Raw genomic sequence first — 17,735 nt, forward strand, 5'->3', positions numbered from 1 at the left:
AAATAGTGCAGTGCATATCCCATTGGCTATCTGCACAGTTGCCAAAGAGGTAAAGTGGACCATAGTGTTTACCTCATGTTCTTTATTTCACAGGGTTGAACATGTCCTGGTAGACCCCAGCCCAAGACCATAGGACTGACCAGATAGATAGACAGATAGATAAATAGATCATGTCCTGAATTCTGTCCTGGGTCTTATATTTGTTTGTCAGAATGCCCAATTGTCATTTGTTCATCTTTACCAAAAATAAACAAAGTCAATTACAAAATGCAACTGGAGCTAGTTTTCAAATTTGATTGGGTGACCTGTATTTGCAATATTTACCAGTCCCATGGCTGATGAATATTGCTGCCCAATCTTGGCTCCTGTTTAATGGACAAAACCGTGATCTCCATGGCCCTCCATTAAGAGTTACTTAAAAACACTAATTCCTCCATTTTAGATGTATTTTAATGCCTGCAGAAAAGCTCGGCAACTTCTGTAACTGAGATAGAAAATTGTAGCTTGGGCCATGTGGCCCACCGGTATGGGTTCCTGCCTCCCACTGATGGGCTTCCTGACGAAAGTCTGCAGAGATCTTTTCGTAGAGCTCTGTGCTGGAGCAGTGAGAGAAACTGCTGTGACAGTAGGTGTTGGCAGAAGATGCCTGGAGTCAGTACTGATAGAGTCCTCTTTACAACCCCAGGTGGTAAATCCCTTCTTTTCTCCTCCCGGGGTCACTACCCTTTAGCAGCTGTGGGATAGCAGACACAGCCAACTTCTCTAGGCATGCTTAGCTAAAGAGATTATGTTGTCAGATAGCAGAAGTTACCACTAAGTAACCTAGATTCTCCTTATACTCCAGGCTGCTTCCTGCTGTCTAAGTAGGGAAGTGTAATTAAGTTTATTATCTGTGACCTGATGCTAATTCTTCTAGCATAGGCGATTTACAGTGAAGTGGCTGGACTGAGCTTTATTATTGTTAACACTTTCAAGGGCTATAAAACAAATTTACTGAGTGAACAAGCTTGACAGTACTCTGGAGTCGTTTTGTGACAGCCCAAATTGCGTATTTCATCATAGAAAAGTACTTCGAGGTGTTGAAGAATACTGTTAAAATTGTATAATATCAATGAATCAAATAATTAAAACCCTTGCTGAAATTGTTGTCAGATCACTTTCCCATTGACTTTTAGCTTTTTAATTTTCCTTTAACAAGTAGAGTGTGATTAAAATTAACATGTGGAGTATGGGTCAGATAATACTAGAGTAAGCTATAGCTCCCAACATAATGATACTGAACCAAAACATCCCCAGCCTGCGAGCTTGTCTTAAGACTGCTTTGAGGCTCAGGGGTTTAGCTCAGTGGCACAAGTGCCTGCCTGGCAAGCACAAGGTCATGAGTTCAATCCCTGGTATTAAAAAAAAAAGCTTTCAAATTCATAACTTAAACAGGCCAGTGAAACAAAGAAACAAAGATAATTTAACACAATAACATGACATTTCAACTTTAGGGCAGGGTTTTATTTGTATATTTTATTTTTTCAATTAGATTTCTTTTTTCCTTTTTTAGTGATACTTTTCAAATGTTGCTTTCAGAAGCTATTATTTTGATGTTTTCTTCATTTTGCTTATGCTGATTTCCATGATAATTTGGAAAGTATGTATATCTAATTCTATGAGTTTCTCATGAGCAAAACCCCCCAAATTCACACAGAACAGGGAGACTTGGCTTGATCCAAAAATCGCAGAGTCTAGGGTGTAGCTAATTGAAATGCCAAGCCCACCAAGATGCCAGAGCCTAATGTGTAATTATGTTATTTTCTCTTGATCTTTCAGAGTCTTCCTGAGAGCAATTAATCAGTATGCAGATATGCTGAACAAGAAATTTTTGGATCAAGCCAATTTTGAGCTACAGGTAAGAGAAGAGGCAGGCACATCCTTTGTGGAGGAATCATGGTAAAACAAATGGCCAGTGAGCACCAGTAGTTTATTTCTAATCTTCGAACTTAATTGGTCTCCCATCCGAGATGTGGAAATGGAATTTACAATATATATTATTGGAAGCCAGGAGTGAAAATTATGCCTTGAGGGCGTTTGCTCAATTTAACAAGTTAGGAGATGGAGTTATTTCAGAGAGAAACCACTGAATCAGAGTGACAAGGAGGGACTCTCCAGCTAGGCAGGCTACTGACCCAGTGTATAAGGCTGCCAAGTTTGTCTTACTCCTAAGCATGGAGAGTAAGGGGTCAGTGGAGAAGCTGGCTTGCTTCACTGAGCTCAGCTTGCTTCTAGAATTTTTTCCCCCTGATTATTCTACCGACTTTCTGCTACTGGTTATGTTCCCAAACTTAAAATCTTTACCAGGTGGTTAGTCAGTTTCAAAAGCGCCTGTTAGATGCATGCAAAATACATGTGTGCATGCATGCATGCATGCGTGGGTGCATGCATATGTATTGTGTCTCCACAAGGATTGATTTTTGTTGGGCATGATATTTATGCATTGTGCATCTGAGATTTATGGCTCTCGGTTTGTTACACTCTGCAGACATACCTGCTAATAATGATTTTATTTGTCATTATTAGTACTTAGACTATTTTACTGAAGTTTGCAACTAAAAGGAAGTCGTCTAAATCCTAACAGTATGTTTTATTTCCTGGGTAGGATCGTTCTCTGAGGAGGAACTTAAAAAAAATAGTCAATGGATGATCCAAAAATGTGTTACCACATAACAAAAATTAGATGCCCATATACTGTCCCATTTGAATTGCCTTCAAAAAATTTGAAGCTAATACTTGGTATAAAAAGTATCTGTGGTCTTTTTTTTGTTTTGTAAATTTAAAATTATCAGCTTCTCATTTATGAGCATTATAGAATTAGATAACAATATAGCAAACACAACATTTAGACATGTTACTTTTTATAATTTTATCATTTTATATGCTTAATGTCCACTTTCATATGTCATAAAGAGATACATTCTCACTGTAAAATATTTATGCAAGGTAGGTCAGTATACCAAGTTAACATGAAACACTACTTCTAACCCTTTTGCAACTCTCATTCCCTCTCTGCAGGGGTAACTTAAAACTATTTATTGTATGCATTTACTAAAATTTTAATCATTTATATGGGCCTTGGAAATGTTTTGTATTTGCTTTTAAAATTGGTTCCTACCCTGTATTTATAGTCCTGTCATTTCCAGAATCCAAAGGTAACAACGTACACTGAGCCATTTCTGCACTGATGACCTGCAAGCTTTTGTGGTTTTTCATTATCCTAAGCCTTACTACCATGTTCTGGTGAGACATGTGCACCTTAGTAAATGAACTGCTGTAGAATAGTTTGATTGCCAGGCAAAACGGTGTGAGAATTTAAACTTGACAGATACTAACAAATTGCCCTCCTAAACTGCATTCACAATTTGCAACTTTTCAACCTTCCTTGAGAGCAGCCAGTTAGCTCCCAGCTAGGTAGAGGATACTTACCAGCAGTGGACATTTCTGCTACAAACTGCCTGGTCATTTTGTCTACTTATTTTTCTTTTGGACTGTTTGTCTTTTTTAAAATTTTTGTTATATATTTGGAATCCTAAAATAATCTCTGTTTACATTAATTAAATGTGTATGAGCTATATGAAAATACTTGATTTTTCTATAGATAAGTTAGTCATTTTGTGGTTATTTTATTTTATGTTTTATTTGTAAATTCTCTTCTTGCATCAATATTACATTTAAATATTTTTTATAGTTAATACCTTTCGAGTCCTGTTTTTTTCCTTTTAACTTTCAGATTTTAAATCTTTGTAGAATTTCTACAGCTAGTGTTAGGATAAGGTCTAACTTTGCTTTTTCCCACAAATTTTGTTCATCGGTGTTTCTTGCCCAGTAAGTGCTTTGATTAGCATAATTGCAAGAATACACGCACGTCCTTTCCATTTTCTGTGTTATTACCTTAGTGGCTTCATGCTACAGCTTAAGCCAGCTAATACAGCCAGTATTTCTCTGTTAGTTTTGTGCTACAGAATTATCTTGGCCAGTTCTGTGCATTTTTGTCTTTCAAGTGAAGTTTTAAAAACAGTAATTGAGTTTCTTTTTTAAAAACACATAGCACTTATATTTTCATAAGAATTCTACTAACATAAATAAATCTTAGGTGAATCTTATACTACTGAGAGAATACTACCTTGTTTCTTGTTGTTTGGCAATGGTCACACCGTAAGTGCTTCTGGCTCTGTAATAATCCTCTTCCTATAAATGAAAAGAAGGAGTAAGGAGTTAGTGACATTGTTGTTTAAAAAGAAATATTCCTGCATTGTTGCTGGTATTGTTTTCAAAGGCATCATGTATAAATTAAAATGTGTTCATGCTATTTGTGGCACAGCGATTCTCAAAATGCAACCAACACTGGCTAGTGATTGCCAGTGCATTGGCGATGAGAACACAGGTGAAAAGTGTGAGTTCCAAAACCAAGAGCGAAAGAACAACTTGAATTTTCTGGACTGGAGTCACTCAATTTACAAATGAGACCAAAAGACAGAGTACCCTTCCAGACAGTGATGGAGTGTGATCTGTGAGGTTCAGGGAATCTGGCCAACTTCACCCGCTATCTGTAGTTTTGGGCAGTTCCCAGTCTCCTCTCAGTCTCAGTCTCAGTCTCAGGGAGGTTACTGCACCTCCCTACTAGTTCTGTAGGGCTCAAAGACACTGTTGTGTTGCCCTAGAAAGTCCAGTACCTAATCCAGTTTGGATAAATGGAGTCCAGCACACCCTTATAACATATGAAAACTCAGAGGTAATTAAATATAGAACCAATAATGTTATTACCGTACTGCAATATAACTTTGCAGCTATCTCATTTGATTATCATCTTTGGTTAATAAAAGAGAAAGTTGACACAAATTTCTTTTAAATGACATTTTGCTTTTTAAACCACATATAATCCATGAGCTCTCAAGATAAGAAGTGTTTGATGTTTGTATGTTTTCCTGTATTGTTTAGCATGTGGATAACTTTGGTATAATAAAGAAATCATAGGACAGTGGTGTCATGCATGCTAAGGTGAGCTGTTTGTATCATTGAAAGCTCTAAAAGGTTTTCCATCATTTTTATAAGGACTGGAATGGGAAAGTACTTGCCTAGCATGCCCAAGGTTGTGGGTTTGATCCCCAGAACCACCACCACCACCAAAAAAAAAAAAAAAAAAAAAAAAAAAAAAAAAAAAAATCAAGTCCATATAAATAATCAAAATCTATATTTTTCCTCAGTAAAAGTCTGAAAGATATGACAGTAAGAGATGATATTCACTGAGTGTCACATGCTCTGTGCCACTGTACTTATATATTCCGCCTGTGAATGCCTATATATATGTATATGTATTTCTTTGATCCTTCCAGCAAGCCTCTAAGGTAGGTGATACTGAAGTTTCAGTTTTCTCATTAAGGAAACTGAGACACTGAGACGTCTTAGTTTCCCTTGTGGACTACATTGCCAAGATTTGAGTAGACACACCATGACCCTGAGGTCCCATTCTTAACCCTAAGCCACACTGTAGGATTTCACTAGTAGTTCTTTGAGTTTTCTTTTCATAAACACTTTAGAAGTATGTGTTGAACAGATGATAAATATCCCAGAGCCTTTTTGAGATCATGTATTAAGTTTTCAACAACTGTGCATCGCCTATATTTGGTTTTCAGCTATGGAATAACTACTTTCACCTGGCTGTTGCTTTCCTCACTCAAGAGTCCTTGCAACTGGAGAATTTTTCAAGTGCTAAGAGAGCCAAAATCCTTAACAAGTAAGTCCTCATCCAGCTGTAAAACTGCAGGAGCCTCCAACTGTATTAGCATAATTTTCATGTCATCTTTAAGCCAACAAGGTACAAATGGAGATGTAATCACAGTGTGATGAAAGGGTGGTTTTAAATCATGTATTGGATATTGCCTTTTCTAGACCATGAATCTAAAATTGCAGGATTCATCCTGGTAGGTTCAACATCAGTTCAATTCAATACAATTAGCACAACACACACTTTAAGTTTCTGAAGATAATGACTTTTCCTGTGCACTATTCTGATGTCATTCCATATGTGGTTTACTTTATTGCTTAATTTTCCAGTTTTGCTTCTTAAAAGGAGGCTTCTGATGAAAGCCCTTGGTAGTGTTGGGACTGTCTTAACAAATCACAGTGGACTTTGAATTATTAGTAATTTCTTTCTTGGCAGCAAACAATCCCTGTCTTCTCCTAGGTAGGAAATTTAAGTGAACTGAAAGGTTCCCTGTGTCAGTGCAAGCAAACCTCACTGAAACTCCATGAAGGCCAAGGTCTTTATCAGGGGCTTTTGGCTCTGTCTGCCCGTCTGCATCCTATACTGCTCCTGCTCCAGTATCAAGGAAAATAGTTGTTTTCAAGTTTCCTGCTAATATCTGGGTGTCCAAAGGCCTAACCTCTTCTCTTTTTGCCTCAGTTTCACAAATTTTCCACTGCTGTGAGTGTTCCTTTCATAAATACTCTTGTTAAAAGTGTTGAACTGGCACTACTATTGCCAGGTCATTGTATTTCTAATTGCAATATCCTAACTGCACCAAGGCTTTGGTGAGTCCCACCGTTCCCTGGGGTTGGGGAGGAAGCCCCAGAAGATGGCAAATTTTCAACCTTCTTTATTTTTTCTAATTGTTTATCTTCCCTGCAGGGCAATAGGAAAGCATACTGTCCTTGGAGAGTGAGATGTATTTTAGAAAGTCATTTACTGGGCTTATTCTACGTACCATGGATCTTCTAAACATTTTGTGTGCATTTTTCATATATATTCACTAAAACACAAAGTTACACATTAATATCTCTCATCATCTGTATTCTCCAAATGAGCATGGTGAACTTCAGGGTGCTCAAGTAACTGGCCAAAGCAGATTCCCAAGTTCAGGCAGCTTAGAGCCCAAGGTTTTAATTTGTGACCCACTTAAGACCTACCAGCATTTGATATACCTGTCTAATTGAATGTCAGCTTTCACCTGGCCAGCCTTCCTTCTCATCCCTCCCCCAAGTTGGGTAACTGCATTCTAAGAGCCAAGATGTAGGCAGTGGACATTGTAGAAGATAGAAATGTACTACCAACCCATATACTGGAGACTGAGCAGGTCCCACCCATGAATGCTGGCCCAGTGTAGAGCTTATACAGGTGTTGTTCACTTACCTCAAATCACAGCATCCAATAAGACTTTTCCAGAATGAACCTTCTGTAGACTATCTCAGCATAGAGCTTTTGCTTCTCCACATTCATGTCCTCAGGATGAAAATGAGGTCTGGCTGCTTATGATCCTCACTGTCCTTGTGTCAGTGCTCTTGTGGAAATTGCTGTCATAGAAACACTAGTCACCAGTACACACTGAGCATCACGCAATGTAGCTCACATAGGGTAGTGAGAGCTACGGACCCTTTTATCTGTCCCTCAGAAGGAAAGCTTAAGTCTCAGCTGGGGATCGCTGCCCACGCAGGCTCTGCTTACTGAGGGTTCACATCAAGATCCCAGTTTGCTGCCGACTCCCAAATCCATTTGTTGCCAAGCACCTGCACTTCCTACTTGTAAAGGTGCACATGGGGAAAAAGAGGTGCATGGTGATCGAAAACCTGCCTAAAAGAACTATCAACACTTTGATGCAGGCACCCTCCAGGCCAGGGTAGGTGGCTCTGCAGTGTTCCCTCCTATTGCTGTGCCAGCAGCCTAAGCCAAATTGGTGTCAGCAGATGTTAACCATGCAGTGCCCCTCTTTGGTTGACAGAGAAAATGTTCACTTCCCATATAGCTGTGTGGATTTGGGGGCTTCAAAGCCAAAAAATACTAAGTAAGCTCCTTGATGTCTGCCTTTCCTTAGCTGGCTAGCCTGGAAAGAGACAGAAGAAATAAATTTCATGATGAAGACATTTACAATTTAGTGGGTAAAGTAGAGAAGTAAAAATAAGGAGTGGAATGGAGTAAAAATGGATGCCTTTGGAAGCTGGGAAAGGGACTTAGAGCATGCAGCCTGGGGAACCACGGATCTTCCAGGGGAAGCTAGCTGAGAGGTCTGCCACTTGAACAGCCAGTCCACAGGGGGACATCACATGCAAAAGGACATAGCTCCATTTATAAGTATGGAGATGCTCTGAGTTTAGAAGCTAAAAGTAGAGTCTAGGGACCTTAGACTTGGGGTTGGAAATATAGGGATTGATACCTTGAATTGGAGCCATTAGAGCCACGTACTAGATTCAGATGTGGAACTCAGTGGAGCACTTTGCACTCACTTAACTTTGTCATTTTGTAGCCTCAGGACTGTCTCCATGTGCCCTGTCAGTTACTGCAGGAGTCATGAATCCAACCATGGTCATCTGAGTGGGCATCTTCCACCCCTTTAAGCCTAGCTTTCTCATTGTTCCTACCAATCAGGCAGCTCCTTACATCTACCTAGTCTGTATAATTGTGGCTTACAACTGTAGAAAATTCTCTTGTCAGAAGACTTGCCTGTTTAGTGCTCTATCCTCCTGATGATGGAGATCAAGGGGCAGGTAGGATGCCCATTCCAGCAAGATACCCCAAAAGTGCCTGGGAGTAACATAAGAATGATCCCTATGATGCAGAGAACTGATGAGGTCAAACCCAAATTCAGTATAAGATTTTCCCGCAAACCACAAAATAAATAACCCCTAGAAATCAAAATCTGTAGTAAGAAAACATAACTACCTCAAACTTCAGACATCTTTGATGCTGAGGACTCCAAAGGAGGGACAGTTGTGCCCATGCTAATTCTGACTATCACGCCTCCCTCCCACCACTCACCAGGCATTTTACTGTACTGGGGCTCAGGAAATATGAAAAAAGTAAAAAAAAAAAAATGACTTCGTTTGTTTTTCAAGGAAGGCGAATTCTGCATTGTTTTTATTTTTGTTTTGTTTTGTTTTTCCAAATGCTTCTTTTTTTCAATGAGAAAGAGAGGAGAAAAAAAGAAGGAAAAAAAATCTCAAACAAAATTTCAAAACATGTAAATGAAGGGGAAACAATGGAACATACATTGCACATTGTGATCCCCAAATCATTCACCCAGAGCGCAAGACTTCTGTGTTCAACTGTGCAACGATACTAGCACAAATTTCTCTGTTCAGTGAACTCAAAAAAATCAGTAGTACCTAGTTTGTTTTTTATACATATACATATATATATATATATACATATACATATGTTGTTTCTTTCAGCTTCTCACACTGAGACAATAGGATGTTTACACATGTTTCTTACTTATTTCACTGATCAGTATAATCTCAAGTTACATCCATTTACCTATAAAAGTCTCCAATTTATCCTTCTTTGTGACTGAGTAGTATTCCATTGTATTAAAATACCACTTCTTTTTTATCCATTCCTCAGTGGATGGGCATTTAGGTTGTTTTCAAGATCTAGCTATTACAAATTGTGCTGTTATAAGCATGTGTGCACATATATCACTGTAGTATGATATTTTTAATTCCTTTGTAAAGGCACTCAGAAAGGGAATAGCTGGATTTAATGGGACCTCTCATTCTAGCTCTTTGAGGAATCTTCAAATTGATTTCCACAGTGGTTGCCCCAGTCTACATTCCTACTAACAGTGGAAAAGGGTTCCTTTTTCCCCACAGCCCCACCAGCATATGTTATTGCTTGATTTCTTGATAATGGCCATTCTTTCTAGGGTGACATGGAATCTCAGTGTTGTTTCAATTTGTATCTCTTGAATGACCAGTGATGTTGAACATTTTTTCACATATTTCTTTGCTGTTCATATTTCTTCATGTGAGCAAGATGTATTCATCTCAAATGCCCATTTTTTGATTGGATCTTTAAATGTGGGAAGATTGATTTTTTTTTTTTTTTAGTTCTTTATATGTTCTTGATAGCAGTCCTTTGTCTGAGAAACAGCTGGAAAACATTTCCTCCCACTTCGTGGGTTGTCTCTTCACTCTGTTGGTTGTTTCTCTTGCTGTGCAAAAGCTTTTTAATAGGATGAGGTTGTCGATTCTTTGTGAAAGTTCTTGTGCAATCAGGGTTTTGTTTATAAAGTTTTTGCCTACACCAGTGTCTTCAAGAGTTTTATGTACTCTATCTTCCTCCATATTCAATGTTTCTGCCTTATTATTAAGATCATTGATCCATTCTGATTTTAGCTTAGTACATGGTGAAAGATATGGGTCCAGTTTTAATCTTTGACATATATAGAGCCAGTTTTTCCAGTACCACTTATTAAAGAGCCTATCTTTCTTCCAGTGAATGTGTTTGGCCCCCTTTATCAAATACAAGGTGGCTTCATGCATCTAGAGTTGTTTCTGCATTTTCTAATTGATTCCATTGATGTTTAGATTATTTTTTTAACAATACCACAGTGTTTTTATCACAATAACTTTATAGTATAATTTCAAGTCAGGAATTATGATGCCCCCTCTTGTATTTGTTGCCCAGGATTATCTTTGCTATTCTAATCTCTTCTTGTTCCAGATAAATTTTAGGATTGTTTTCTCTAATTCTGTGAGATATGCTGTTGGTATTTTCATTGGGACTGCACTGAATCTGTATAACAGTTTTGGAAGTATGGTCATTTTCACTATATTGGTTCTTCCTATCCAAGAGCACAGGATATCTCCATTTTCTAATTTTTTCTTCAGTCTCCTTTTTCAGAGTACTTTTTAGTATAGTGGTCTTTTATACCCTTTATTAGATTCATTACTAGGTATTTCATTTTTTCATGCTGTCATGCTTTGTGTTCAGACGGCCCCAACACCACCAAGCCTTATGCACTCATGGAGGCAGCTGCATCCAGCATTTGATTGGTTTGTTGTCTAGCACTGGGATTGATGGTGTGAGTGCTGCACCGGCCCAGGGGTGAGGAGCTGGCATACAGTAAAGGGGAGAGAAGGAAGCGTGCTTTTCCCCTTTTCGCTTTTTTGCTCTTGTCAGTTGTGGCTGCCTTGAACAGCTACCCCTCAGTCATGCCATTCTGCCTTCTTGGGTGGAACACTCTATAGACATATTCTAAGTCCATTTTTTCAAAATTTTGGTTTAGTTTTAATATTTCATTGTTAATTTTTTGTCTAGTTGATCAGTCTTTCTGTGACAGTGGAGTACTGAGGTCTCCCAGTACAATTGTATTGAGGCTTATTTGATTTTTAATGTCTGTTAGTAATTCTTTTATATAGTCGAGTGCACTAGTATTTTTTGCCTATATATTTGTGATTGTTATCTGCACCCTTTTTGAATTGTTCCCTTTATGAAAATGTAGTGAGTTTATCTCTCTTAATCAGTCTTGGCTTGAAATTTACTTTGTCTGCAAATAGAATAGCTATCCCTGCTTTTTTCTGAGTTCCTGTCACATAGAATATTGTTTTCTATCCTTTAACTTTTCAATCTATGAATTTCTTTTTGAATTAAATGTGCTTCTTGTATGCAGCATATTGTTGGATCTTGCTTCTTGATCCATTCTGCCACTGTATGTCTTTTGATTGGTGAATTGAGACAATTAACATTGATGGTTATAGCTGATATGTATTGAGTTATCTTTGTCATGTTATTTTCCTATTATTGCCTCCCCTTCTTTTTTCCCTTCCAATTGTTTGCCTTCTCTGGAGGATTCCTTCTGTTGCATTCTTCAGACCTTTTACAGGTTCTGATTTCGTGATCATAAATCTCCTGAGATGTTCTTTGTCATGGAAGTATCTTATTTCTCCATCAATTTTGAAAGGTAGTTTTGCAGATTACATCAATCTTGGTTGAAAGTTGTTTTCCTTTAGAATTTGGAGTACTTCACTCCATGCTCTTCTTGACTTGTGAGTTTGTGCTGAGAAGTCAGAAGTAATTCTGATGGACTTTCCTTTATAGGTGATTTGTTTGTTTTCTCTAATAGCTTTTAGGATTCTATTCTTGTGTTGAATTTCTAGAATTTTGACTGTGATATGCCTGACTGTAGATGTTTTTGATCATTATTAACTAAAGTTGTTTATGCCTCATTTCTCTGTATGTCAAATTCTTTTTCTCTACCAGAAAAGTTTTCTATCATGATGTCTGTGAACATTTTTAAAATGTCATTTGTAGTATCTCCTGCTTTTTTCATTGACTCCAATCTTAAGTCATTCTTTTTTGTTCCATCTGCCATCTGCTGGATTGATTTCTCATGGTCCCTTGCAATTTTTGAGAAATCTTTCTTTTCCTGGTCACTAACTGCACTACTTGTCTTCAGAGACAAGGATCTGAGATCCTGTTCTCACATTGGCCTAATCTGCTTCAAATACTTTCAATGGAGTTTCTGTTGTCTTGGATATCTGCTTGAACCTGCTTTATGGATTCCATTTCTTTCCTATGCTGAACTTCTATAATTTCCTTAAACTTGTCTTACATTTTGTCTGTATCTGCTCTAACGCTGCTAAGCGTGGTGTGTATTTTGGTAATCTCTATAGTTACCTGAGAGATTATTTCTGATTTCGTTTTTTCCAGAGCCTCATTCAGTAGCTTTGTTGTTACTGCTTCAGAGATACTGGGAGGGTGCGGGCTTTCAGACTGTCCCACCTCATTGCCTCTTTGATTTGCCTTTGGTGAACTGGATGCCTGGGGTTACATTTCACTTATGTGTCTTCTCATTTTATTTTCTCTCTCTTTTTAGTTCAAATCCTGTGGTGATGTTTATAAGTGGCCTATCCTTATCAGTTGCCAACATGCTTTATTGGTGGTGTTTGGGACACATAAGGGTCCTAAAGGTATCTTCCAGGTGTAGCTCGTCTTTGGATTTTGAGTCTGTTGGAGGATCTTACCTCTTCAGTTTGTTGGAGATGAGGTGTGTTGCTTGTTTAGCCTAATTCCTTGTTCTTTGGCATCTTGCCACCATATTTTCTGTGTACCTTATTTAATCTCAGTTATGGAATACCAAAAAAATAGCCATTTAGAATAATTATGTCAATTTTGGTTGTAGTGGTACCATCAAACCTAGCCCAGAAAATAACGGACTGAGGTAAGCCTTCATTTGCACCTTTAACCATATGAATTAGATTTGTAATTGTGTAACAAAAGATAAAACAAACCAGATAATTATATATAATATAAAAGTCTGTAGTATGTCAATTTTGCCTTTCAGGGTTAAAATTTGAAATGGATTAAGGAGAAAATAGAGAAGTGAAAGAGGAAAAAGAGATCAGAAGTAAGGTTGGAGGACAAAGGGGGATCATGCCAACTGGTGCGGAAGACTGAGGGAAAAGAGAGATGTAAGTGTTAAAAGGAAGAACAGAATCATGCCCTCAAAGAAGTTAGGAACCACTTTCATACTCATAGAAACAATGAAGGAGAAAGAGAAAAAAAAAAGGGAAAAAACAAAGCCAACTTACAGGATTCTCTCTGGTTTCACTAGTGGACAACCTGTGGGGACAGAGTCCTGAAATCGTGCCAATCTAATTGTAAGCCTGCATTTGCTTTTAGGCAGCTTAGTGGATAATCTCAGCAGGTCTGCCAGGAGACCAGACTCATTGGGCTTTTTGCAGTTTAAGCAATTTCCTTGGGTCTGCACCCAGCTGGGAGCTGCTAGATGAAGCCAGCAGCAGTTCTGGGTTCTGGGTTCAGCCTCCCCATCTCCAAAATGGCTCCTGGCTAATTGCTCTCTCTCTGCAAGAGGACAGAGTCCTCTGCACTCACTGCCAGCCAGCCAGTGCAGTGCTCCATGTCCACTGCTCCCCTCCACTGCTGTGTCTCTCTGGAGAGGCCTCTGCAGTCACTGCCACTGTGTCCGTGAGTCTCCAGGTTCAAACAGCTCTTCTTGCACAGTGAGTCTGGTCCCAGGATGAAGGCACCACCAGCTACCACCTTCTTCTTAGTTGAAGTTTTTCTTTTGCTCTCTGTGGGCTTCAGTTTGTACTTCAGATTATTTCTGGGTCCTGGGGATCCACTTCCTTCCTTCTTGGACAATGTGGCTAGAACATGTCTATCTTCAGGACGGCTCCAGAAGAGGAGAGGAGTGTTCATGAATTGGGGCTCCAGGCTGAGTTTAAGATATCTGTTTAGAATGTTCAATGTAAGACGGTAAAAAATTCAGTGGCAAAATCCTAGCCCTGTATCTGAACCATATATACACATCACATACACACCACACACACACACACACACACACACACACACACACACACACCCTTTCTCTCCCATGCGTACCGAGGCTATTTTCCTTTTTTAAAAAATTCTGTTCAAGTCTACCACATAAACACACTGAGGTCCCAAATGCCTGGTTGTTAAGTTAAACTGTAGGCATGACTTTTTATGGAAACTGAAAATGTGCTGTGACAAGCCCAATTTTGTAATGTGACCTAATCAGAAGCTATGATTCTATATTACAGATCATAACCGGAAATATGATCAATTTAATTTATGTTTGTGCTAATTATTTTTTCAAGAGGCTTAAATTATTCAAAACAAATTCACTTTAGGAATTAGAAGGGGACCTAGGGAGACAGACTTTATAAGCAGTAACTCTGTGTCAACTTCATGTTGGCAAAACTAATTAAGTGTCCCACATGCACTGGTAGTGATGTGTCCAGTAGAGGATGGTAAAGCTTGATGCAGACAGGCCAGTCCTGGGCCTAACAAGGTTAATTGCTGTTGGTCTTTTCTGGGTCCCATCCCATTCACCTTCCCAAGAAACTACCATCTTTCCCATTAAAACAAAATGCCTCACTCTGCAAGTTAGATCCCTCCTTGTTTGTCTCCAGTCTTTCTTCCTTTTATTTCCTCACCTTCCATCACTCATCTAAGCTATAGACCCTGTATTCCTCAGTACCTCTGGCCAGATCAGAAGGCACTAAATTGGGAATGGGGATGTCCATCTTTCTCTTTGCTGTCTCCAAGTCCTTTAAAATGGTTGTCCTTTTCTCTATGTATCTTAGTCCATTCTTTGTTGTCATAACAAAGTACCTTGGCTTGTGTACATTGTAAAGAAAAGTGGCCCATTTTGGCTCATGGTCTTGGAGGTGAGAAATTTCATGTGTGGCACCAGCATTTCCTTGGCTTCTGGTGAGGGTCTTGTGCTGCAGGTATGCTTGTGTAAAAGAAATATAGGCTGACCTGCTTTCAGACAGCCCCCTCTCAGTAATGAATCCAGTCCTGAGAGACCTACCTCTGTTCCAGGAGAGTAACTCCCTTAATACCTTGAGACTTAATCCAGTCTCATGAGAATTAACCCAGTCTTCTGATGGCATTTAATCCATTCCAGAGAGTGGTGTTCCTGTTACCTATCACATCCACTTGACCTTGTGAAGTCTCCTCCTCCCCCTCAGTTCCACTGGAAAACAAGCTTCAGCACATGAACATTTGGGGCCAGACCACATCGAAACCACAGCACTCCATCTTTAGCATTCTCCTTTCTTCACCCCCAGCACTCCAGGCTAGTTTTTCCTCCTTGCGTTTTAGCCTATTTCCTGGTCAAGTTTAGACCCCTCCATCCAAATATGAAGGGGTGGAGCTCCTCAAGCCTCAAAATTAGGTCTCATTCTTTTCCCTCTCCCGAAGAAAGCATTTTTCAGGCTCTGCATCCTCATCATTTACTGAGCAAAGATATTTAACTGAATGATCACTGTATTAATCTAGTTCTATCTGTTATAACAATGAACATGGCTTGAAATCACAAAAATTGGTTGACTCACAGCTCTGGAGTCAGAAGTCTGACATCAAGGTGTTAATAGACTGAGTGCTTCTGGGTTTTCCTAGGGAGAATCTCTTCCAGGTTACTACTCCTCCAGCTTCTCGCAGCCATCCCCAGTTGTTGATGTTCTTTGACTTGTGACTTCATACTTATGATCTGCTCCATCTTTTGATCAGATGCTCTCCTATTTCCTCCGGTATACCTATGTCTCTCAAATTCCTCATCTTCATAAGGGTACTAGTCATTGGATTTAGGGCCCATCCTATCACCAATAGGACCTTGTCTCAACCAGTTACATCTACACAGCCCTGTCTATAAGATCACATTGACAGGTGTTATACATAGAAGGTGTGTATATGTCATATGTGATTGTTGAATTAATGTCTGTCTCTCTTGCAATGCTGATAGCCCTCTTTGGTCTGTGAGTATTGTCTGAACACACAAATGCTCACTAAATGATTGGTCTACATGACCATGACAATGATGAGGAGGATACTGAGATGAGGTACAGCCTGAGATTTTAAAGAAAGGACCTAACCTGGCTCAGATGCTTTCTGAGACATACAGAGGCATCATCTCTTTCATCTTTCACAAAAGCCTGGGAGATAGCTATCACTTATCAGTTTCCTACTACTGAGGACAAAAAGGTCAAATAACTTGCCCAGTTTTGTCTATATTTGGACTCAAGTTGACCTCACTTCAAAGAATGGGCTGGCTCTGGCAGACACAGGGTTTTTGTTCTTGGGTTAATGATGTAAGAAACCATGTGCTGGTGTAGATCCTATGTCTCCCTGAGCATTGGAAAGGCTGCCTGCTTCACATACATTTCTATGCTTCATCTCTTTGTAGGTGGATACAGGTTAGCTTGGGTGTGTGTGTGTGTGTGTGTGTGTGTGTGTGTGTGTGTGTGCGTGTGTGTGTCGGGGGGAGAACCAGAAAGGCCATGCTGATTTAGTTGTGTGGCACCAGCTATGTCTCAGTGCCTCGGATCTCAGCCTTCTCATTGGAAGAGAGTTGCATCATTCTTTGCTTGCTTATCTCATAGTCTTATAAAATGAAATGAAAGCAGCAGGTAGGATATGACACAGCGCTGGGTCCTATATAGCATTTGCCGATAATGAAGGCGATGCATCAGGGAAGGATGTGAATTTGTGGTCTGAGGTTTTGGACTCTTTTTCTCTCCTTGCCCTGAGACTGTAGCCACATCATTCTGCTTCTTCCTACAGGACTGATCCAACTCCTTCAACTATAAAATCTATCTAGGAAAGGGGAACTGAGAGTATGGGTCCCTTGCCATAGCCTCCTTCAGCAACTGTAGGAGAGGCACCCTTCCTGGAGCATCCTACCACCACCCAGGTTTCCCTGCCAGCACTGGAGAATTGGTACCTCATCACCGTGGGCCACTCAAGAATCACCCAAACTGCCATGCCACAAGTCTCCTGGGCATGAATTTCCTTTGACTCATTACAACTGTCATCAAAGGCCCAGGACGAGTTCATTCAGATATCAGAGAGGTAGTGCCACTGATGAAGATTTCAATCTAGGATGAAAAGTGAACCCCATGTAGCTGAGAAGTCAGGAGGTTTAAAGTTTGGGTTAGTCAATTATCAATAGGCCCACCTCAGTGCTCATGATTTCCACTACTTCTTTGATCAGAGCCTCTTTGGTGTGTTGAGAGCCTGATGGCATGTTTACAGGGGTTACAAAGGCTTGGATTTATCCATCCTATCCATAATATATACTGGGCTGTTCAGTATCTGCTTGGCTGACAGGGAATTCATCATCAGAGGAAGTTAATACTGGGCTTAGGTGCAGTTTTATTTTCTATTTTTCTCTCTCCTTGGCAAGTACCAGGGAGAATGCCGAGTTTTCAGGCCATCACGCAGCCAACTACAGCCTGAGCTGCAATATGGCTGCTGTAGTGCCATTTTCATTTGTGCAAGAACAAAGTGAGAATTAGAATACCTGAAAAGAATGTACAACTTAATATCCAGATTACATAGCCATTGGGCAATTGGGGATGCCCATTATACATGGAAGGGTAGACTCATAAACTCAGGTCTAGCAACTTTGCTGATGGTGCATGTTCAC

At 39.5% G+C, this 17,735-nt stretch overlaps 1 protein-coding gene across 3 annotated transcripts in view; it reads left to right on the top strand.

The window, feature by feature from the left end:
* Positions 1-17,735, top strand: part of Dock1 (dedicator of cytokinesis 1) — a 516,033-nt gene that overhangs the window by 402,750 nt on the left and 95,548 nt on the right. For 2 of the 3 annotated variants that reach the window (XM_013143418.3, XM_003479612.5), the window contains exons 30-31: positions 1,819-1,897; positions 5,676-5,776. The exons of the other annotated variant lie outside the window; for it this stretch is intronic. In XM_013143418.3, coding sequence (XP_012998872.1) covers positions 1,819-1,897; positions 5,676-5,776 — 180 coding nt within the window. The remainder of the gene's footprint in view (positions 1-1,818; positions 1,898-5,675; positions 5,777-17,735) is intronic. 3 annotated transcript variants of the gene reach the window in all.

The sequence above is a fragment of the Cavia porcellus genome, unplaced genomic scaffold (genome assembly GCF_034190915.1).
Source record: "Cavia porcellus strain 051 isolate PalLab524CR breed Dunkin Hartley unplaced genomic scaffold, mCavPor4.1 scaffold_2, whole genome shotgun sequence".
Classification (NCBI taxonomy): Eukaryota; Metazoa; Chordata; class Mammalia; order Rodentia; family Caviidae; genus Cavia; species Cavia porcellus.